The 23,510-nt window shown below is 63.9% G+C and overlaps 1 protein-coding gene across 17 annotated transcripts in view; it reads right to left on the minus strand.

The window, feature by feature from the left end:
- FBRSL1 (fibrosin like 1) overlaps positions 1-23,510 on the minus strand; it is an 84,527-nt gene that overhangs the window by 45,188 nt on the left and 15,829 nt on the right. For 15 of the 17 annotated variants that reach the window (XR_004521365.2, XR_004521366.2, XM_033836664.2 and 12 more), the window contains exons 3-4: positions 7,265-7,369; positions 5,001-5,036 (exon numbers count right to left, since the gene is read on the minus strand). Coding sequence is in view for 15 of the 17 variants with exons in the window: in XM_033836664.2 (XP_033692555.1) it covers positions 5,001-5,036; positions 7,265-7,369 (141 nt within the window). In the remaining 2 variants the exon portion in view is untranslated. Of the gene's footprint in view, positions 1-5,000; positions 5,037-7,264; positions 7,370-20,036; positions 22,704-23,510 lie in introns of those variants that run through there. The other 2 variants (XM_033836665.2, XM_073790851.1) reach the window with 2 other exon arrangements.

Raw genomic sequence — 23,510 nt, forward strand, 5'->3', positions numbered from 1 at the left:
GGGGCGGGTTAGCGGAGGCCCGGGCCGCCAGAGTGTGCAGTGGGCGCTGCAGGGGCTGAGGGCGCTGAGCCGCTCCCGCGGTGGGCACGGGGGCAGGCAGGCTTCAGGACGGCCCAGGGGCACCCCGGGTGCCTCTGCCAGCCAGCAGGACTCTGCCGCTCGCGTCCACCAGCCGTCCCGCCCCTGAAGGCTCACGAGAGCCGAGTCCCCCGCCACGTGCTGCACCTCATCTCAGCCACGATCGCCCCTGGCTTACGGGCAAAGCTAGCAAGTGACCTGCAGGCGGCCAACCAGGTACCCCGTCCCCGGGGGCCACCTGCTCTGCCCTCCTGAGCCCCAGACCGGGGCTCCCAGAAGGCAGGGCTGTGCCGCTCGCTCCTGCCAGAGAGGGTGGCAGGGCAGAAAGCTGAGTGTGGAGCCGGGAGCCCCGACGAGCACATCCGGGAGGAGGGCCGGCAGGAGCCACAGGGTGGTGGGCGCGTGCACACGCGGGGCACGGGACACGGCCCTGCCGTCGTGGCTAGAGCGCAGCTGGCCTCGGCCACCGCCGCACCTCACAGGGTTGTGCGTGGGCTGATGCCAGTGTCACATGCGCGTGCACGGCTGACTTCCCCAGCGGAAGCCGCTGCGCCCCCGAGTGTGAGAGGCCTCGTCAGAGTGGGGAGGGGCTCCTGTGCTTCCCCAGGCTGCCCAGGTGCCTGCACCCCTCTCATGAGGTGCTGACACTCTGACCAGAGAGGGGAGGCACCCACAGCCTCTCTCCACGAGCCTAAGGGGTGCTTACGACAACACAGCCTCAGGAAGCCACGCCGTGCCACCCGGAGCTGAGGCCACGCCACCGCTACTGCTTCCTCCAAGCTCTCGGGACCCTGGTAACCAGCCACCACGCTGGAGGAAGCCCAACCAGCCCGCCGGGGAGGCCCACGTCAGAGGAGCTGAGGCCACCAGCCATGAGCTGGCACCCAGCCCCAGAACGGGGAGGAAAGGAGCCTCCCGTGACCCCAGATGTCGAGGTGTTTCCTCGACGATGAGCCCCGGCGGCCCCCCTCCCCGCCCCTCCAGACAGACGTCCTCGGCAACAGCTGGCTGGGCACAGCGCCAGCCTGGGCCCTGCCAGCCCTCGTGTCGGCTCTGTCTGGGCCACGCCAGCTGCTAGTTTTAACTCTGCCCTACTGCCCAGGCTCCGAGGGGAAGGGACCAGCCAGGGGCGCGCCACAGGCCGCAGCAGCCCCCCCCCCCCGCCCCGTGGCCCTGGGGCAGGGCGCCAGCTGGGCCTTGACACGTCTTATTCACCCACTTGCGCCAGGAACGCGAGGTGTGGAGGTCCCTGAGACCCGGGGCTGGCGCTGCAGTGCAGGTGATGTGAGACTGGCAGGCTCTCTGTGTGTGTGTGTGTGTGTGTGTGTGTGTGTGTGTGTGTGTGTGTGTGTGTGTACGGGGGCCACCCTGGCAGGTTTGGCAGGTGGGGTCCCGCCCGACCCAGGCAAGCCTGGGCATCCTGGAGGCCAGGGTGCAGGCAGGTGCCCCCTCCTCCCAGCCCTCCACCACTCTACTGGGAACCAGAGTTAGAGGCTCACTGACCGCCCCCGCACTGTTCCCGACACACGACACACGTGGGCCCCGCGGCAAGGGCCGCTCCTTGTGTGTTCGTGTGTGTCAGGGCCGCTTCGGTGTCAGGGTGAGGTGGGGAGGCCTTCCTGCCACGCCAAGCAAACTCCTCCGCAGCGCTCACCGCCTCCACAGGGACGCTACTTATCCCCGGGGCAGGGGCGTTGGCTGTTTGATTCCTTCCCAGCCTGCCGTGAAGGGCGGTGACTGGTGCAGAGCAGACCTCAACCCAGGTGTCTTGAGGGGAGGAGGGAAGAAACAAATGCACCCAAGCCCAGGGGAGGGCGGGAGGACGGCGGCTCAGCTGAGACTGGCCAGTGAGGGCGGGAGAGGTGCCAAAGGCAACCAGCTGGGTGCTGCGCCTTGGGCTCAGGCGGGCGAGGTGGCGGGCAGGCTTCCTCCCGTCGGTGACAAGCAGGGGCCGGGGGCGGGCGGGGCTGGGCGGGAGGGGACGGCAGGGACACCGAGGTGTGGCCAGGGCCGGGGGTCCCTTAGCAGAGACCCCTCCTGACAGTGGGCGCTGCAGCGGGTTCTCTGCCCCCGTGCCTCAGCGCCCTCATCTACAGGGTGGGCAGCCATCGCCAGGATAACAACGTTCACCTCGAGGGTGGCATGGGACACCTGCCCCGGGTCAGCACGGCGTCACTGCCGCTTGGCGTCCTCCACTCCCGTCCCCGGGCAGCACACTCGGGGTGGGGGCAGGGCCGGCCTCCCGCCCCGGCGGGAGTCTGGATACTCATTTCTCTTTAATACAGGAAAGCCCCAAGTCCCCTGCTTCGGCGGGAGACGAGTCCTCGTGTCCTTGGTTGCAAGCAGTCAGATTAGGAAAATCACTTTCTGAGTAATTTGATGGCACTAATGAACCTCTGATGGCGGGCAGGGGAGGTTGCACGGAGCTCTCAGGACACACGCTGTTGAGGACGAACGATAATTGGGGATTTGCTGGGGATAAATCTCGGCAAATTAAACTTTTTTAAGTACGGTCTATAAACCAGGTCAGGTGACAGACGCCCCCCCCCCCCCCGCCGCCCTGTCACCTAGTATGGGGGTGGGGGGACGCTGTCGGGGAGAGGCAAGGACAAGCGTGACCCCTGCTGGGCCTGAGGCCCCAACTGCAGACACGCACAGACGGCAAGGGACACACAGGCCAAGGTACACACCTACACGCAATGCCACGTGGCCAGACACACACACACACGTACTGCAGAATCACAGTTGTACATGTACAGATGCACCCGTGCCACGTCCAGTCACAGGCTCCCAGATGGACACTTACATGCAGACACACACGTGTGGCACACACCCACCTGCTACGAACACAGACACATCCGGGCACCTCCAGACAGACATGCGAGAGGACAAGACCCAGACACACATACAGACGGCCAGAGAGAAACACGTAACGCTTCTACGCGTAGGCGTGCAGCCGCATGGCCACACAGAGACACCGCCTCCAGGCACGTGCATGTGACCAACATATGTCAACACACAGGGGTACACGACACACACTCCCCCTTTCACTGAGAGCCACACACAGACACGGCCCCCAGCCTGAGTGGCACCCTCAGGTGTGTCTGAGGCCTCCACAGTGAAATCTGGGTCTAGAGGCAGGACTGCAGCCGCCCTGAGCTCAGCCCAGCTGGCCTCCAAACCCCAGCCCCCTGGCTCCTGGCAGAGCCGCCTGCCTGCCCCCAGCCCCGAGCCGCTGCCTGCTGGGCAAGGGTCCTCCGGGCCCATTTCCATTCCTCCAGCTGCAGGGGCAGCCCCACCTGCGACCACGCCAACTGGGCAAGAGTGCCACCAGGGCCGGGTTGACCACGCATGCCCTGCAGTGCTGGCCGGCACACGTCAGGGACCTGCAGACACATCTGCTCACGCCAGGGCCTGGTGCGCACACGCAGGCTGCCGCAGACATGGCTCAGGAACCCCACGGCTGAGCAGCAGGCTGGGCCCCTGCCCGCCACCATCTGTCACTCCTGTGCAGCGGCGGTACGGAGCTAAGCTGCAAGCAGCTGGCATGTTAATTACAGGTTCTTCTCCAGGAAACATTCAAAGCAGCGTTCTGGGGAGAAACCACGAATGACACATGGTGATTTGGAAGCAGAAGGGCCGCCCAGCAGCTCTGGCAAGGAGACTTGGGGCAGGGAGACCCCAGCTGCCCCGGGCATCTCAGAGCCAGCCGGAGGCTCCACACAAGGCGTCCCTGGGCCCAGCCTCTCGGGACTCCTGGACCCTCGGGCCGATGCAGGCCGGTGGGTGTTCTGGCTCCCATTACCGTGCCAGCTCGCCCCCATGCCGACCTGCGCCACACTGCCCACCATCTCCCACAGCCCTGGTCCTGGCCCAGCTCCTGGCTGGAATGTCACTGCCAACACAGTCAGCTCCAGGGGATGCTGGTGTGTCAGGTCCGCCCAGGCCCACGGGAGGAAGGGACAGCACGGGCCACCAACCATGACTGTGACCACAGATGAGAGCACCAAGGCTGCCCAAGGAGGGCAGAGGCCTCCCCAGGGAGACACCCCTTGGTGGTACCCGGGACCACCACCCAGAAGTGTCCAGCCCCCCCAGGTCAAAGGCTCGCAGACGCTATGGCCTGGCCCGGGCTTAGAGGCAGAAGGCAGAGCTGCCTGGGCCAGCGGACCCTGGGGGTCGGGGAGCTGGGGGAGAGGACGGCCAGGGATCCATGGCTGTCCCTGCCACCCGGGGAATTAATGGGTTAATTACACACCCTATAAAAAGCCCCCGTGATTTAGAGAGGCTGCCTGTCAAACCCTGGAACTCTGGAACTCGCAGTAAATCAGGGGCTGCGGGGATGAGGCGGGCGGAGCCCAGGCCCCTGCCCTCCAACGAGCCAAAACGGCTGTAAATCCGCAGAAATGGCTTTTACGGAGCTCTGGGTTTATGGTGTCATTAACAGTCCTCCTGATACTTAAGAGGAAATGAAATGAAGTCGTGAGGAGGGGGCTGGGGGACAGGGACGGGACCCCCCTTGGCTGGAGTATCAGGCGGCAGCAGGCCGTCCCCCTCCTGCCCTTGGGCCCCAGACGACAGCTAAGGGGCTGGGGCCTCATGTCCCGGTCCAGACTCTCCGGCCCGGCCAAGTATGGTCCGGGAGGTGGTGTCAGGGCGCTGGGGGGCAGCTGCTCCACGGGTGGGACCCCTGACACCAAGCGCTGCCCCACAGGACCCAGAGGCAGAGTGTCCGGCCCACCCGCACTCCTCGCGGGCCAGGACCCCAGGAGGGATGCTCCCTTGCCGCCTCTGCCCACTCTGGCCCCACCCCCAACCTGCACCAACCCCCCCTCCAGCCTGGGGGCAGCGCCTGGCACAGTCGGGACTCCTGAGGGCCGGGGTGCGGGGAGCAGACAGCAGAAGCAGGGCGGGAGACTTACGGAGTAACCTCTGCCTGAGACCGCCTGCGCCGAGCTCTGCAGGGAAGGAAGAAGGACAGTCAGGAACCGGGGGCAGCCCCTGATGGCCACCCTCTCCTCCGAGGACCTGAGCGGGCAGAGACCGGCAGCCCCCTCCGGGGTCTTTGCTGGAACTCTGGCCTGGGGCCACGCCGAGCACCATGGAGCCCAGATCAGCCTGGGGCCTGGCTTGAAGACCCACACCAGGAGCCTTCCACCCCCAGACCTGGAGATGTGGTCCAGCCCAGCGGGGTCTCCCCACGTTCCTCGGGGATGGGCTCAGCCCTTGGCCAGATCTCAGCCCCTCCCAGAGGACCAACCCCACCTTTCCACACGGGGTTCTGGGCCAGGGGTCGACCTCCTCTCTGTGCTCAGGTCGACCTTTCCCTCACCACCCACGAGCCTCCCAGGTCACAGGGTCCAGCGGGAAGCCTTCCTGGGGGAGGAGCTGGGGCCTCAGATGTCAAGATGTGGGGGTCAGCTGTGGCCTGGAGGCTGGCAGCCACCCCAGAGGTCCTGTGAGGGCGACCCCAGCGATGCTTGATGGCGCTCCCTCTGGTTCAAAAGGGCATTTCGGATCTGACGGGAGAGACCAGTCAAGTGCATTTCACCAGCTCCCCAGGGCTGGCGGTGGTCACCAGGGCTGAGCCCTGAGGTCCAGGAGGACAGGACATGGTGACCGGGCAGGTGTGTGTGCGGGGGACATTGGCGCAGTCAGCGAGGGTGGGCTTGTCTGAGGTTTGTGGGACCCACAGACCAGGGTCCAGCCCGCACTGAGGTCCAGATGCCAAGATTGTTCTGGGAGGGGTGACCACTGCAGCCTGGACCACTCTGCTCTGCTCAGCTGAGGCCAGGCCACCCCTCCCCTCCCCAGGCAGACCCTGGCGGCCCGGGCCAGCCCCTGGGGTCTGCCAGGCCGAGCTCACCGCAGTGGGGGTCCCTCACCACCAGGGCTGGCCCAGTCCCAGACCCTGCGGATGGGGGTGGGGAGGGTGCCACAGTTGCCCCCAAGCTTGCGCCCTCACGCCGCCGGCGCTGTGCTCAGAATCGGTCTCCGTTCATTTACCCCGGCTGGCAATTAGAGGAGTTCGAACTAGGGCAGCCCCCGCGGCCCCAGACAATTACCAGCCTATTTTCCCATCTTGTGGCAACAAGATCGGAGCCCGGCAATTAGGCCCTCCTCCCGGCCTCCCGTGCCCGCCCTCCCCCAGCCCCCATTTAAATGATAATGAGAGACGGCTCGTTCCATTTAGCCCTGCAGAAAACCCAGCTCTGCTCTGCCGCCACTTCTGCAGCTGGGGGTCAAGAAGACAAAGGCCGCTTCCCGGAGCAGCGCCTCCTCCTGGGGCCCCTTCTGCCTGAGTCCTCCCTCCCCCTGGGGCCCCTCTGTCCCCACCCCTAGCCCTTACATCACCTGCCCATCCCCTTCTCCATGGTCCAGGGAGACCTGGGGGCCCTGGAGGGCTACCCAGCACCCCCACTGTGGTGGGCCAAATCCCAGCGGGAGCTCCTGTGTGTTGCCTGCCTGGGTCATCCGCACACTGGGCCCCAAGAACACCCACCCCGGGACCTGAGCTCAGGGACCCGTCTTTTAGGCAGGACACCGAAGGGTGTCCCCAGACCCAGGCCAGCTTGTGCCTCGGCGGCGCACCCTCCCCTCCGCGTGGCCCCCAGTGGCTGCCTCAGCAGAGCTGGACTGCTGGACACCCACGCCACTGCCAGCCCGAGCTGACAGGCTGGTCCGCCTGGGCAGGTGGGAGTGCTTCCAGCTTGTTCCCTGCAGTTCCAGACCGACTCACCGGGCCAGGGACACTCCCCCTGCCCTTCTTAATAAACACATCTGTGGGAGTCATTCCCCATCCACATCCCTGCCGGCTGCCAGCCTGGCATCAACCCCGAGCCTGCCCCCAGCGGGATGCAGGACCTGCACCCCAGCACGGTCGCCTCCGTGGGCCCCTGCCAGTGCCTCATGGTTGCTCCTCATTTAAATCCCTCCTAACGGGGAAGCCCTAATTAGTGAAAAATCATGTTTTAATGAAGGCAGATGCTAACTCTGAGCACAAAACCCTCAACTGAGACTCTGGGCCCCTAAGCAAACGGCTTGCAGTGTCTGAAGGTTGGGGGCTGGTCTGGCAGTCGCCCCAGGGACCCAGAAATGCCCCTAAGCAAACGGCTTGCAGTGTCTGAAGGTTGGGGGCTGGTCTGGCAGTCGCCCCAGGGACCCGGTGAGCGGCTGGGCTACTCACGTCACTGAGCTGGTCCCGAGAACTGCTCCTCCGGGAGCTGGTGGCTTCTCGGACGCTGTCGCCGTCACTGTTGTGGTCGCCCCCTCTGGACACGGTGACCTTCATCTGGGGAACGGGAGAGACGGGCTCAGCAAACACCCTGCAGGGTGTGGCCGGGGCACAGCCAGGCTCGGCCTCCTCCCTGCTCCGCGACCCCCTCCCCGCTCCGCGACCCGGTCCCTCTGGGCTGAAGCCTGGGGCGGGGGCGCCAGGGGTACAGCCAAACACTTACAACCCACTACCGCCCATTCCTACCCAGAGTGGGAAAGAGATGCCTCAGAGAGCAAAGGGCGGGCACTCAGCAGCATAAACTGCTACCAGCTCTGTCTGTCCTTTCCTCCCGCTGGCCCAGTGGACGGCTGTAAAGAGTCCCGGATGGCGAGCGGGCCAATGGGCCGCCCTGCCCTTTTCCACTCCACCAGGGCCGGTCATGGGGCGTCAAGACAGGCCGGCGGCAATTCACCCCCGCTCCCGGCATGCACATCACTCCCGGGCCTCTTCAGTCCTCACCACAACCCAAGGTGGGCAGTCAGGGCTGCGAGGTCTGCAGAGCCACTCCCCGCTCTGTGTCCTAGGGCCATTACTCAACCTCTCGGTGCCTCAGTTCTGTCATCTGCAGAACGAAGCAAGTAGTGCTCGCTAGGACAGGTGCTGCCACGTCATATATCTGCCAGAATTTCTGTAGACCTGGCGGGCCCTCAGCTCTTTGCTCCTCACACAAAAGCCCTGTTAGATGCTCTGTGCCCACTTTACAGACGAGGAAACCAAGGCCTAGAGAGGTTAAGTGACAGTGTGGAAAGTGGACGCAGAATCCTGCTTGCATCTTTCTTTTTACTCGGAAATAGTTTCAAACCTCACAAAACTGTGGGGCGGGGATGCACATCACAGCCCCAGACCTCCACCCTTCCTGGCCCAGGAAGTCACCACCCCTGAACCAGGCCAGCCTCCACCCATGTCTTGCCAGCTCCTGGTGCCCTCCTGGCAGGACCCACTGAGCTCGGCCATCCCACCACCTCCCGGTCTCTCCAGCCTCCCTGTGTTGGAACATTCCCACAGCTTCGTCTGGACACGCACCGACAGCCTAAACCTTCGTCTGCGTGTCTGACGTCTCCTAGCAGCACACCGAGGCCGTGGTTTTCGGCCTGCACGCTGCCTAGCACCCGACGACCCCTGCTCCAGGGACGGCCCCTGTCCCTGTGGGGCAGCTTGGGGGCCGCGCAGGGCGTGCGAACGTCCTGCCCTCCTATCCACCCCCAGGCCTCCCAGCCCAGTGCACAAGCTCGCGGAGCTCAGGAGTGCTCAGAACCTGCACCACGATGGGGTCAGGCAGGCCCCGTCCTCCACACCCAGCCGTTTTGTCATAAGCATCCTTCAGCCCCGGAGACCCCAGGCAGGGCGGAAGGCCAGGACGGGTCAGCAGGGTGCACCAGCTATGCTCTGGAATATTCTCGAGTCCCCAGGAAACGCCTTATGGCCTGCGCCCTTCTTCCTGCAGAGCCCAGGGTGGGCTCAGCCAGAAGCTTCTCTCGAGGCAGCCCCTCAGAGCCCCTGCTCCCCAGGGCCAACCGAAGCCCTGAGATGGGGCACAACTCCCCAAAGCCAGAGGCCCCTACGTTGTGCGGCCAGCAGAGTGTAATGACAAACACAGAACCAGTGACCACCCACAGCCCGGGCCCTGGGTGCAAGGACCCAGGGGAGGGCAGCCCCTCTTGGGGAGCTGGAACAGCCACAGCCGGGGGAGCCCACGCCTCAATACCACCCTCGCTCCCCACGGCAGGCCCAGGGTGGGGTTCCAGTCCTCGCCCAGGCAGGAGCACCCCCGCCTCACTAGCTCCATCGTGCCCAGCCAAGCGGTGAACGCGCAGCCCCTGGGCCAGCGCTGCCTCTTCTGACTGTGCTTGCGCTTGTCTCCTCATCTGTGAAATGGGGGTGCCGACAGAGCTGCACAGGCACTATGGGGGTAAGAGGCTCTGCTTGTGAGCCGGAACCCTTCTCCAGCACCGAGAAGCCACCAGGTGTCCCTGCTGCCCCCAGTGGGCTCTAACTGCCCCGCAGGGATGGGCCTTTCTTGCCTCTGGACCCCGTGACAGGTCTCACCAAAAGGAGGGAATATGGGAGCCTGGGGGACCTTCCTCACGGCCTTGCTGGTGGGGAGCCTCTGCAAGAAAACAAACGCCCTAGTCCAGTGGTTTTCAAAGTGGGGTCCCTGGACCTGCAGCGGCGGGACCCAGGAGCTCGTTAGTGCAAGTGCGCACTTTCAGGCCCCACCGCAGACCCGCTGCGCCATCAGGCCTCGGGGGGATTCTGCTGCGGCTCCAGTTGGGACTCACAGCTCTGATCAATAGTAATCACCCCCATGAGCCCCACATTCACTGCTGGGGACAGTATTTTGGGTTGGGCTCGGAGCAGGGTCCCTGCCCAAGAAGAAGAAGGCTGGACCCAGGGACACTGCAAGGACAGGAAAGGCCTGGCGCAGGGCCGCTGTGTATAGTTGTGCAGGTTGCTCACTGCACAAGGACACCCAACGAAGCGGGAGGGGAAGCAGAGGCTGAAGAACAACCCCCACACCGCTGAAATGTGAGGAGGGAGGATGCCACATTCCACATCATACATTCACACAAGTTGTCTCCTCTCTAAGCTGGGCCTCAGAGAGGATGCCTTATCCTGACTCCTCGGTGGTGCCCTGCAGAGGGGGGCAGGCTGGGGTCTGTCATCCTTCCTCAGGCAGTTGGTTTTAGCTCTGAAAGCCCCATTTCCCAGAAAATCCTGTAAAACTGAGTCCTGTGCCCTGGGAACCACCCCAACCCTGGACTGGGACGGCTGGTCACCTTCTCTTCCTAGGCCAGGACCCCAAACAGCCCAAGCTCGGGTCTGGCTGTCCTGTAGCCCTGTCTGCTTCCTAGCGGCTCAGAAATGCTGCTAGCCAGCTATGCCAGAAGGCCAGGGATGCCATGCCTCCATTTCTAGCTGGAGCTGGAGAGATAACATCAGATTCCCTGGGCACAGATTGTCCTGGTAGGGCAGCTGGGAGGCCCTGTGCCTGTGCCCACCCCTGGGCCTTGTGGTCTATCCATCTGCCCATCCATCCATCCTTTATCCATCCATTCTCCCTTCCACCTATCCACCCATCTAGCCACCCACTCATCCATCCATCCATCCATCCATCCATCCATTCACCCTTCTACCTATCCACCCATCTACTCACCCAGGCATCCATCCATCCATCTATCCACCCATCTACCTGTCCACCCATCCATCCATCCACCCACCCAAGGCTTACCGAGTGCCTATGAGCTGGCTCTGTTCTGGGCAATGAACACAAACAGACACAAGCCCCGCCCCCTGAAGCCCACAAAGAGGTCAGCACACGGTCGGCAATGGCCACAGGTGCTTTGAAAGGACTACGGCAAAGAAGAGCAAAGAAGGGTCGCCAGGGAGGGCCTCACTGAGAAGGTGACACTCTGAAAGGTGAGGAGGTGGGTCACGAGGCTATCGGGAAGGGTAGGGGACGGCACTGCCGGGAGCAACGAGGCTTTCCTCGAGGTGTGCAAAATTCCTGAACACACAACAATCGGCTCGTGCAAGGTGGCACACCACCAGAACGTGTCCTCAGGCTGGCGGGGCCAGCACTCCCCTTTAGACGGGTGGATATGTGGAAGCAGGGCATTGCTCTCCAGCTGGCAGGGTCAGGTCACGGCCCTCAGAAGGGTGGGGAGAGGACACCACCCTCAGACTGAGGCACCCCAGGAGCACCTGGGGTCCGGGGCTTTCCGGCCAGCAGGGCTCCCCTCCCCGCCCTGGGTTCTGTGGCACATCCCAGGAGGAAGCGTCTGTCTCCCGGGCCGGCCGCCAAGCGCACTTGGCCACAGGGAGGCAGCATGTGGTTCCACTTGGTGATCAGACCCCCAGAGCGTGGGGAGTGGGCGGTCAGTCCAGGGGGTGCGGCTGAGACGGGGCTCAAGAGGTGGGACCCAGCGGTGTCCCCAGGCTGCCCCTCAAGCTGCACACCAGGTGGCTTCCCCCCTGGTGGGGGGAGGAAACGCCCTGGGCCTGGGATGCCCTGGGGCTGGCTGGGGGCACCCGGCACGCCTCTCTCCAGCAGTGAGCAGGCTCACGAGGACTCCAGACCCTTCACAGACCAGCGCCCACCAGAGCACACAGATACGAGGACGACTGAGAGCCCCTGGACGGCCCCGCGTGAACCCACCCCGGCCTCTCCTGCCCACATCCCGACCATCGCCCACCTGCTCCTGACACCTGCCCGGCGCCCCGCACGCACACCACCCTGCCGAGACCCTCGGCTGAAGCAGGGCGCACACAGGGCCCCCGCGACCCATGGAGCCCTGCCGCGCAGACGGAGCAGAGGCGCCCTCCCTCCGCACACCCGACTGCTGTGCGCACGCAGATGCACGCGCCACCTCTGGCGACAGTGGGGTGGCGGCCCTGGAGCTGTGCAGTGCACAACCCGGACAGCCACACGCGACAGCCCCTGCGGGAGCTCACGCCCCACCAGACGGTTCTGCCCGCAGACGAGCGCCAGCCCGTGGAGCTCGCAGGAGTGCACACGAGCACACACACATTCTCAGGGGCTCTGGGCTCTGCCCCATGCCTCTCCCCCCTGCCCCCCAGCGGTGGGAGGTGCCCTCTGACCCACGGCTGGTCTGCACTGGCCTCCAGAATAAGGAGAGACCCACTTGGCCTCCACACCTGCGGGCCTGGGAGGGGAAGGGGTGGAGGATGGCCTAGTGCAGACCCTGGGGAACCCTGGAAGGGGGCTGCGGCTGAGGCCACCCAGAGTCTCCTTCAAACCAGTCGGGGGACAGGCTCTGGGGGGTGGGGCAAGGGTCAGGCACATCCCAGCGAGAAGGGAGTCGGGGACGGTGCCGCCATGGCCAACTCCACTGCACCCCTGCAGAGACAGGCTCACGACAGCCCAGGCACCCCATCCCGTGTCCACTCAGCGAACACGCACAAACACGCACGTGCACACTCCCGGCCTCTCCGTGCCGGGGCCACATGGCAACCCAGGCCTGCAGCGGAGGCCCCTCCTCCTTCACTCCCCACTCCTCCCAGCACCCCGATTTCCTCTCAGGGACCAACCCCTGTGCAAACCAAGCGCTCCTGGGCCCCCCAGGTGACTCCCCTGGACACCTCAAGGACGTCTGGGCAGCCATAGGTCAAGCCCATGGCCCTGACTGGCCCCCGCGGGCTGGACTGGGAGGCCGAGCTGCGCTCATCCGTGAGAACCCATCTGCCTTCTCGCCCCCACTCGCGGCCCCTGCTCGTTCCAGCCGATCCCCAGTGTCCAGTGCGCTCTGTGGGCTCCGAAGCCTTCCATGATCCCTCGGAGCAGGTGCCCGGCACAGCTAAGTGGGGGGCGACAGCCTGTCCGGTCCACCTGAAGCCTGGACTGCAGCAGGGTCCGAGGCCCAGGCTGTGCCCCGCCCCCTAGCCCCTCTGTCACCCCGGCTACATCAGTACCCCAGGGCTGTAAACCCCAAGCTCTGCCCAGGAAGCCCCTTGCCGCCCAGACTACTTGCTCTGTACCCCGTTCCCTGTCGCTCAGGGGGCCACCTGACCCCACTGAACCTGCACCCCCTCCGGCCTGGCACGTGACAGCAGTGAGGACATCACATACTTTACTCTGTTCAGCCCCCCGCCCCCGCCCTCCGAGCTCCACGTCTGTGCTCCACCTCCCACTCTGGGAAGCCTGGGCTTTGGGCAGGGCCATAGGGCAAGGCTGGCCCAGGGAGGGGCCCTTCTCACAGACCGTGCAAACACACCCACGAGGGGGCTGGTGGGCGAGTCCGACGCTGGGGTGGGCGAGGAAGGTCAGGGCCCCCGCCCCACCCGACAAGGCGGCCTGCACGGCCTCTCCTCCGCATGCGCACAGCACCCCCCCCCCCAGCTCCGCGTGGAGGACGGTCACCCCAAGTGCAGCATTGCAGGCTGGCGTCCGCGACTGACAGCAGCGCCTGCTGGTGAAGTGTGGTACTGCAGCCGCCGGGTGACCCGGGGAAGCGGGAGGGAGGGGGCCGGTTCTCCGGGCTGCGAAGGGGTGGAGGCTCCAGAACCGTGGAGTCAGCCCTAAGGAGCCCCGGCTCTGGGCGTGGGCCCTGCTTCTCCCAGGATCCTTCCCGACGCTCCCTCCACTCCTGCGTCACCAGGTGTCCCTCTGAGAGCGAAGCAGGGTCGCTGGACCGCGAGTGCCCAATAGGCAGGGGCTGTCCTAAGTCCCCACTACCTGGCATGGGGCCCGGCACAGTGGGGAGGGTCCCACGGCCAGCACAGGGTCAGCGAGCGAGCTGCTGCCCTCGGAGGCTGGCCACCCCTCCCGCTGCTCCACGTCCTTCCCCAGGACTCGGCCGGGTGGACAGATGGACAGATGGGTGACTGATGGATGGATGGACAGATGGGGGATGGAGACGTGCAACAGACTGTGTACGGGATGCTGGCTGAGTTGAGGCTACACCCCGAGGAGCCAGCAGGCTCTGGGAGCTCTATGTAAGCAAGTGCATGTGAGTGTCCGCGACGCCCTGAGTGTGGTCCCTCTTGCTGGGGGACAGGGGTGGTGTGCCGTGTCCTGCCCCCAGTCGTGCCAGTGGACTCTGGGTGTGTGTGCCACCAGAGCAGGGTCCTCTGGGCTCCATCTCACCTCCACTCAGCCTGCTCCACTGCTGGCCCCATCTGTCTGCTAAGTCAGGCAGCAAGCACCTCCCCGCAGCCGCCCAGCCCTCCTCCAGTGTGAATTTTGAAAAACATAACTCAGCTCACGTCACTGCGCAGCATAAAACCCCCAAGTGGCCCCTCTGTGGGCAAGTGGCATTCACACTGCCCAGGCCCTGCGCCACCCCCATCCCAGGGTACTGGCCAGCTGGCTCTGTCACTCGGGCCTCAGCTCGGGTCACCTCCTGGGTGAGGCCACCCCGATCCCCTGGTCTAAAGCAGCCCCCTTCCGTTTCCAGGCAGGCCTGTTGTCACCCCCAAATCTCCCCACTCCTGTCATGCCTGTCTGGAACTCCAACGGGTGTCGTAGCCACCGAGGCATTCCCGGGCCCAGACAGGGACTGACAACAGAGCCCAAAGAAGTACACGCCGAACGGGCTGTGACAGCACGGCGGGCCGGGGGCGTGGGGTGGGTGCCGGCCGCGCCCAGGCGTCCACTCCCCTCCGCCCTCCTCTCAACAGCGCCCCTCAGCAAGTCCCCCATGCTCCATCCGCGTGAGGGTCCTGTCTGGGGTGGGGGCCCATGTTGCAGGACCTGGGCACAGGCGCCAAAGCCGCGGAAAGGCCAAGCACTCTGCCCTTAGGCCCTGCCAGGCCGCCGGATTCCCCCTGCAGGATGGGGCCAGGTGAGCCTGCCAAGGAGGCCAAAGCTGAGCCTCGCCCGGCCAGGCCTCACCCAGGAGGCAGGAGGAACCCTTCTACAGGGAATAACGATAAAGCAGCAACCACGGTAAGCGCAGCAAACGAGCGGGTCTAGCACGGACCGTGCACGCCAACTCAGCTTTTCATCTCAGCAACCTGAGGCGCATGCAGTATTGACAGCCCCACTTTACACACGAGGAGACAGGCCATCTGAAAGGAGGAGCCCTGCCTGGGGCCACTGCAGAGCCCGGGCGCCTAACCCTGGAACTGCACCTCCGCGTGTGTGGTCCCAGCCAGGCTGGCGCAGAGCCCACGATGACGATGACGGCATGATGCGGGGGGAGGGGGAGAGGATGAAGAACGACCCAGGAAAGCCCCCCGCGGCTGCCCGTCCCCACAAGCTGCAGCCCGGGCCTCAGAACAGGTGGAGGTGGGAGAAACCATGCACATTAAAGGAGCCAGGCATTTACAGCAGCTAGCCAGGACCCAGAATGGTTCTGACTTTAAATTGACTCACCGAAAACCCTTAGGGAGGGGTGTCATTACCCCACTGTACAGATGAGAAAACTGAGGCACCAAGGGGTAGTCACCTGCCCAAGGCCACACCGCTAGTAGGTGTCAGAGCTTATTCCCCACCACAATGCTCATCTGCCAGAGGCCAGGTGTGAATCTTCTGGAAGGACTCTACCTGGCCCAGTCTGGAAACTGTCTTGTAAGTGATCAGAAACACCCCTAAACAAACTGGCAAACAAATGTGGGCCCGGCCGACAGGTGTGATGGTGAGGAGGACGGACGGGCCAACGTGGGGTGCGCCCAGGACTCTGCAACTCTCTGTCTCACTCTCGGCGTTTACCGAGGCTTCAGGGGCCCAGCCCTCTGCCAGCCTCGGGGTTACCAGGCCTGGTGGAGGGGTGCAGATGAGAAACGGGTCATCACCACACCGCAGAAGGGTGAGCTGAGAGGGGCACGGGGGACTTCCCTGGTGGTCCAGCGGTTACGAATCCGCCTTCCAATGCGGGGGACGCAGCCTGGGTCCCCATTCGGGGAACTAAGACACCACATGCCGCGGGGCAACTAAGCCCGCGCGCTGCAACTAGAGAAGCCCACGTGCTGCAACGAAGGCCCAGCACAGTCAAAATAAAAATTAAAAAAAAAAAAAAAAAAAGCGGGGGTGAGGGGCACGGGCACAGGGGAGGGAGGGCGTATGCGGAGGGGTGGGCGGCGCGGGAGCTGAGCCACAGGGTGAGTGAACTGGGAGGCAGGCTGAGGGGGGGGGAGCAGGGGGAGCTCAGGCCATATCCAGGAGCCAGGACTTCCCGAGGGTGGAGGGGACCTTCCAGAACGCTTTCAGCAAGGGAAGGGCATGCTCAAATGAGCTCCTGAGAGGAACCTCGCTGCCCGCAGACAGGCAGGGAGACGGGGGCCGGCCAGCTGCTGCTGTTGTCTTCCACGGAAAGGTCAGGGTCAAGGGCAGAGACTCTGGAGCCGAGCCACCTGGTTTGAATTCTGGCTCAGCCACTTCTCCTGCTTGTCTTGGGCAAGTTACAGAGATGCTTCCTCGTGTTGTTGTTGCTGTTGCTGCTTGCTTTTTGCTTCAGTGCCCTCGTCTGAAAATGGCACTAGGAACACGCTGCCTCACAGGCGTGGTCGCTGAACAGTCCCTGGGCCGACTGCGAGGTCAGCTTCTCTTTGCTGGTGAGATGGTGGTGGGCTGGCCGTGACGGGTAGGCACGGCACCCGGTGACAAAGTCAGTTTCTTTAACAGGTGCAGGACTATTCAGATCACCTATTTCATCTTATGTCGGTTTTGGCAAGTTGTATTTTTCAAAACATTTGTTCATTTCACCTAGGTTGTTCAATTACTGGAATAAAATCGTTTCTGCGCCATCCCTTCCACGTCTGTAGCACCTGCAGTGCTACTACCTTTTCCGTTCCTAACACTGGTAATCTGCGTTCTTTTTTGCTTGATCAGTCTTAACTAGGGAGTTCTCAATTTTGCTGATGTTCTCCAAGAAACAATTTTTGGCTTTATTTTCTCTGTCGTTTGCTTCCTGGCTCACTAATTACGCTCATTTGCATTCGCCCCTTTCTTCTTTAGGATTCCTTCCTCTTCTCTTTCTAGCTTCTTCAGGTCACCGATCTTGAACCCGTCTTCCTTTGTAACACGCGCACTGACGCTGGAGGTCTCGCCCCGAACACCGCTTTAGCTGCAGCCCACACATTCTATATGGTGAATTTTTGTTTCCATTTGAATTTTCTATTGAAACCCTGCTCATAAGGACAGGTAGGAGGCAGAAGCAAAGGACTGGCCTGGGTAGGGGAGTGAGCAGTGGAAGGTGGCTCCCCGTTTCTGGCCCAATCACTGGGGCAGACGCAAGGCTCCCCACTGAAGTGCGGGGAAGCTTTAGAAGAGCTGTGTTCTGGCTTGTTCTCACTCAGTGCGGGGCTGTGGCATCTGAGTGGAGGGTCTTGGCCCTGGATACACACGCCTGGTGCTCAAGGGGAGGTTCTAGGCTGACACGCGCCCGGCTTTGCGGTCCAGTGGTGAGGGGTCAAACCAAGGCTGGCTGAGCGAGAGAATGAGGAAACCAACAAGAGGAGCAAGTGTGGGGAGAAAGTGAACTTGGGAAGCTCACCTCCCCACCCTGCCGGTTCTGAGACACACTGGACCAGTCTGAGGCCAGTCTCTCCTGGGAAGGGCTGCATAAGGGCAGAGTAAGATACACGCTGCCTTTCCAAGACTTGGTACAAAAATACTGGAATATCCCATGGATAATTTTCATAGTGACTACATGTTGAAACGATACTACTTAGAATATAGCCGTCCCTCGGTGTCCGTGGGGGACTGGTTCCAGGAGCCCCCTGCAGATACCGAAATCCACGGTTGCTCAGGTCCCTCATACAAAATGATGTAGCCCAGTCAGCCCCCTGCGTCCGCGGATACACAGAGCTGACGGGACATGGATCTAAAATATATTAGGATTAATTTTGTCTCTTCTCTTCATACTTGTAACGTGGCTCCTATTACAGTCCTATCAAAGAGTGTGCTGTTCCAAGCGCCACCTGCAGGGTCAGGACCTGCCTTTGACAAGGCCCCTGGGACCCCCCCAGGGGTTTGGGCGGTGCACCCCTCAGTCTCAACCTCCCCAGTCCCACCCCTGGGATAGGTTTCTTGCCAAGCCCCCCAGGCAAGGGCAGGTGGCTGGACATGGACACCATCTTCCTTAGACACCACCACCCCCGCTCTGACAAGTTGCTAGGGGTGTCTTGCGGTCAATGCAGCCCCTGGCTGGGGGGAGGCGGGCCAGCCAGACGTCTGTGCACACCAGACACACGCTTGCCTCTCCTAACATACTGGGGGACTGAGTCACATTCCGTGTCTGCAGGGACAGAGGCTTCACGGGGCGCAGGTGATCTGCTTCAGTCGGGACGCATCCTCAGTGTCGGCGCCTTAGGTGCTGACGACGTCCTCGTGCGGGGAGCGGCCGGTCCAGGGGCCTGTCCTCCCCAGAGTGTCTGCCACGTGATGGAGTAGATCTTGTTGGGAGTGACCAGGCGTTCACGTGTGGAGCACCTCTGTGCTCAGAAGAGGTGCGTGCACACGCACACGGGGAAGGCCTGCGCACGGCAGCAGACAAGCAATCCTCCCCAGGAAACTGCCAGCCGGGACTGGGCGTCCCAGGTGGACGCTGGAAGTGGCGTGTGGTCCTCTTTGAGGGCCAGGGACTCATCAGGGGTCGCCCACGCTCACCTCCCGGGGCTGCCCTGCCACCCACTGGCTGGATCCCAAGGGGTCTCCTTAGTAAGCACCTGCACAGTACGCTCCATCTCTGGCCGCTTTTGGACGGACCACCTGGTCACCCCTCCCTCTTCAACCTGGCAGCAAATCACAACCACCACTGCCCTTGCCCATCACAGGTTTAACAGGGACCAGGCACCAAGTCAGGGGCTCCTGCCCAGAAGGTGCCTGTCCCCTCCCCACAGCCCAGTCTGCAGAAGGGGAGGTGGGCTGCAGGGCCGGAGGAGAGGTCCCAGTAGAGCACTGTGCCCAGGCTCTGGTCTCCGTCCGAGGGCTCCCTGGGGCAGCATGGGGCCTCCCCCAAAGCCCCACGACACCCCCAAAGACTCACTCCAGCCCCACCCACCAGGCTGGGCTGCCCTACTCTCCCTATGACGGGGTGGGCCACACCCCACACCCCTGGCCTCGGGGCCAGGTCAGTTGCCAGGGCCCCAACCTCTGCCACCAGGCCACGCAGAGCCCACACAGCTGTGTCCTTTGGCCAACAAGGTGAGTCATCAAATTAGAATTAGCCACCAAAGTTTCAAAACTCACTGAATCCACAGAAAAACCCAGGTTTCCAGTTGTTCGCGGAAACAAAGATCTGGCCACACTGGACCTATATTTTCTCATGGCAACACGGGTCCCCCAGGACACGACACACGCAGCCCAGTCCCCTCCGTGGCCAGCGGGTGCCTCGCCAAAGTGCACGTCCCTCAAGGTCCCAGCACTTTGAACCTGAGGCCAGCTGCAGCCATGCGGAGCCCCGTAGGGGTTAGAGGGCCCCTGCAGGTTCAGGCAGAAGCCAAGCCCCTTCCTCAGCAGCGATCACACAGGGAACAGCCCCACCCCAGTCACCTCGGAGCTCCCCCACAGTCGGGGCCCTTCCGGAGGGGAAGAAGGAGGGCGGCCCCAGCCGTGGTGTCCCTGTGGGCTCAGCCCTCTTCCCCACCCCCCTTCTGCCATCAGAGATGGTGCCCCCGACAGTCCTGTCTCCCCCACTAAGTGGCACCCAAGCACTGCAGCCAACATGCCCAGAGCAGAAAGGCCTATAAAGGCAGCAGCTGCACCCGTCCAGTCCTGGCCTGCCTGTGCCACGCCCAGACAAGAGCACGGGGCCGGGGGCGTGGGCGGTGCAGAGATGCTCACGCTGCCCCTTGGGTTGGGAGTTCAGGGCACTGGGAGGGAGGGGGTGGCCTGAAGCCTTGCCACCCTCACTGCATGACGACAGGGAACAGTGGGAATGAACGTGAAGGGTCAACAACAAGACCTCAGAAGCGCCTTCAGTGGCATCTAGAAAAAGACCCCTTCCAGAGCCGGGGCTCCGAAACAGGACAGGTGGAGCTGATCCATCAAGGAGGCTGCCAGGGAGGCCTGGAGGGTGATTATGGCGAGCTGAGTCCCCCCAAGCCCACACCACGTGACGCAGTGAGCCAGGTCCAGGCCAGGCACCCCCTCCCCTGGCTGCTCTCCTGCAGCTCAGCCGGAATGGAATGAACGACAGGCAAGTCCAGATGTGCAGAAAACCACTTGTCAGAGTAAAGCACTTCCAGTACGACACATACTTCGTTAAATTACAAACACTGATGCTGTTATAAAAATAATGGCACAGCACTTTTTATTTTCTTTAATCAGAAAAATAAGCCCCATGTTTCTGGGAGGGAGACCAGGTATCTGTAGGCTCTGCTCTGGGTGTCAGGACCCCCCGAGGGCCAGGGTCCTCATGACCAAGCAGGGAGGAAGGCTCGGGTCTGGAAACCGGGGGGCACCTCCGTGGCCTCCATGAACCGGGTCGGTATTAGAGGTGGCTGTCACAGCCGGGTGAGACTGGGCGCACAGAGCACTGCGTGGGAGCCTGGCCAGGGCACCCCTGGTGGCCGACGCTGCTCTCCCACCTTGTGCCCAGGACTCCAGGAGCACTAGTGCGGGGCTGCCCTGAGCCAGAGGTCAGGGGCAAGGGGTGGTGGCCCTTGAGCGCAGGTGCGGGTCGGGTGGGAGTGGGGGGAAGCAGAGAAAGGTTTGTAGTGTGAGGTCTGTCCTGACCGGTGACGTCCTAGGGGGCCCGGAGCCGGAAAGCTGTAGGGGACGAGTGGGATGCTGGGAGGGGACATTCTGGGAATGGCCTCAGGCCCTGCAGGCTTTCTTGGTCCAAAGCTGGGGGGGTGGACAGGAGACTGCCCCCGGCTTCAGTGCTCAGTCACTGGGGTGGAAGAAGAGTCCTGAGGGGGAGCCTCTTGTCTCACCAGTAATTGCTACTCAACCACAGACAGCCCTGAGCATCCCTCGCGTCCCCTCTCCACAGTCACAGGACTCTAGAGCTGGGCAAACATCACCCTTTGCAGAGGGAAGCAGCAGGACCTCAGGCCTGGCTCTGGTTGTGCCCACATTCTGCCTGGTGGGGGACGGGAATGCACACTGGCCAGATGGGGTGGGGCCCAAGGAGGGCAAGGCCTACAGCTGGCACGCCCCCCAAAATCACACGCGCACACACTCCACGCACAGGCAGACACGCGCCGTGTATATGCGCACACAGACTCACACACTGGCTGGGCAGCACACCCGGGCGTGGAAGTCCAACATCCAAGGACATGTGGGCACCTTAGAGGCAGAGAGAGCTGCTAAAGGACCCCCCAGCCCACAGGCCTGAGCCTCGGGGGTGGCTGTGTGCCCCCTCCCGGGCGCGTGCGCGTCACAGAGCAGCGGGCACGGCGGGGGCCAGCCTGGCGGGAGGTGGGAAGGCGCTGTGGTCCTCTCCTCTCTTCCCGGCGTGGGGGGCCTCGGCTCGGTGGTGGCCCTGCAGGGGCTCCCGTCTCTGCTGGGCCTCAGCCTCCAGCCGCACACGGCCCGGCCTGTCCGGAGAAGGCCTCCGGCCAGTCTGACAACACATCTCGGGCCACAGGCTGAGGGGGCCTTGGCCCGGCCCAGCACAGCCACACCTGGGGTGGTCTGGGAAAACGGGCGTCAGGCTCCAGGGCTCACAGATGGGGCCTGGCGGGCCACTGCAGGGGTGGAGGATCGAGTCCGTCGTGACCTCAGGGGCCGGCAGGGTTGGCCTGGGGCCAGGAGGGAGAGCTGGGGCTGATGGGCCCGGACCAGGTCCAGCAGGGACTGCCGTGGCTGGCTCGGGGGCCCCAGGAGAGGCCGGCGGGGCGGGGCTGGCCGGCCCAGGAGTGACGGGCGCTCAGGTATAGGGAGTAACGGCTGGGGCTGGCAGGGCTGGCTCGGACCCAGAAGTGACCGCAGGGGCTGGCAGGGCTGTTTCGGGCCCAGAAGTGGCCGCTTTCGTCGGCACGGCTGTTCTGGGCCCAAGAGTGGCCGCTTGGGCGGGTGAGGCTGTTCTGGGTCCATGAGTGGCCGCTTTTGTCGGCACGGCTGTCCAGGGCCCAGCAGTGAAGGCTTGGGGGGGCCAGGCTGCTCTGGGGTTTCGACTAATTGCTGGGGCTGACTGAGGCCCAGGAGGGACCGCCGGGGGCGGCTGGGCTGGCCCAGGAGGGACCTTCGGGGCTGGCATGGGGCTGGGGACAGCCGCCGGGGGCAGCAGCACTGGCCCGAGAGTGAGCTGGCGGGCCGGCGACGTGGGCGCAGCACGAGGAGTGACTGTGGGGGCCGGCACCGCTGTCCTGAGGATGCCCTGCTGGGCTGGCCACGGAGACACGGGCCCATCCACGACCGCGTGGGCCAGCAGCGGTGCCAGAGGGCCAGCAGGGACCGACAGAGGTGGCACGGGGCCAGGACAGACCGCAGGGGCCGGCAGCGGTGCCACGGGGCCAGGATGGACCGCAGGGGTCGACAGAGGTGACACGGGGCCAGGAGGGACCGCAGGGGCCGGCAGCGCTGCCACGGGGCCAGGAGGGAGCGCAGGCGCCGGCAGCGCTGCCTGGGGGCTAGGAGTGCCCAACGCGGCTGGCGGGGCTGAGCCGGGAGTGACCGCTGGGGCCGGCAGGGCTGATCTGGGGCTGGAAGCAGCTGCTGGGGCCGGCAGGGCTGACCTGGACCCAGAAGTGACCGCCGGGGCTGGCTGGGCTGTCTTGGGCCCAGAAGTGACCGCTGGGGCCAGCTGCGCTGACCCGGGAGTGGCCGCTGGGGCTGGAAGGGCTGCCCAGGGTCCGGGAGAGCCCGACGGGGCTGGCAGCGCTGACACGGGGCTGGGAGTGACCCCTGGGGCTGGCTGGGCTGGAGCTGCTGCTGGCGCTGGGCCGGGCCGTTCTGGTCCCAGTGGTTGGCTGGGAGCGGCCCCCCTTCTGGGGAGCACACCTGCATGGAAGAAAGAGCACGTGTCCACCTGGGCAGGTGTGCCTGTAGACCCCCCATCCAGCCCAGGCCCCTGAGACATGCTGCCCCCTCACCAGCATTCCAATCCCCAAGGGAGTTGAAAGTGGAGTGTGAAACACCAAGAAGAACCCCTCTCTGAAAAGAAGGCGCAAACCAGTGAGTCCCTGGAGAGGAAAACAGCTGTAGTGCTGAGCCGACACCTAGGACAGAACCCTGTACCCTGGGAGAAAGCCCCTGGCCCCAGTCTCCCTGCCCCATGCCAGCTGGGCTCTGGGTGACAGCAAGGATGGCCCCTCCCAGCAGGGCTGCTCCTTGCACCTGGTCCACCAACCACAACTGATGTGACTCCCTCCCTGTCTCGCAGACCCACTGCGTTTCGCGTAAGTTTAGCACATGGAGAGCACCCAGCAATGAGCCTGGTCCCCACGCGTTACAGACACGCTGGACACCCCATAGTCGGCGGAGCCTGACAGACGCAATGGGGAAACGGGGCCAGCCTATCAGCGGGTGCACCCTCCAGTTCCGCCTGAGCCAAGCACCCCCTGCCCCCAGTTCCTGGGTTCCTGGCCTGGTTTGCCTTTCTCTGGCTGTGACCCCCACCCGGGGTGTCCCCTGCCTCCACTCAGCACCCTCAGACTTCCGGCAGGCGGCTGCCCCCGGCCCCAATCCACGTATGCCCCTAACCCCACCCCCGACAACAATGGAGCGCGTTGCCAGGCAGGCCCAGATGCCGACGGGTGGTGTCCAGGTGCTGCCGTGGCCCCCCGGCCGCCCGGGAGCCCTTGATTC

This window comes from Tursiops truncatus, chromosome 13, assembly GCF_011762595.2.
Source record: "Tursiops truncatus isolate mTurTru1 chromosome 13, mTurTru1.mat.Y, whole genome shotgun sequence".
Lineage (NCBI taxonomy): Eukaryota > Metazoa > Chordata > Mammalia > Artiodactyla > Delphinidae > Tursiops > Tursiops truncatus.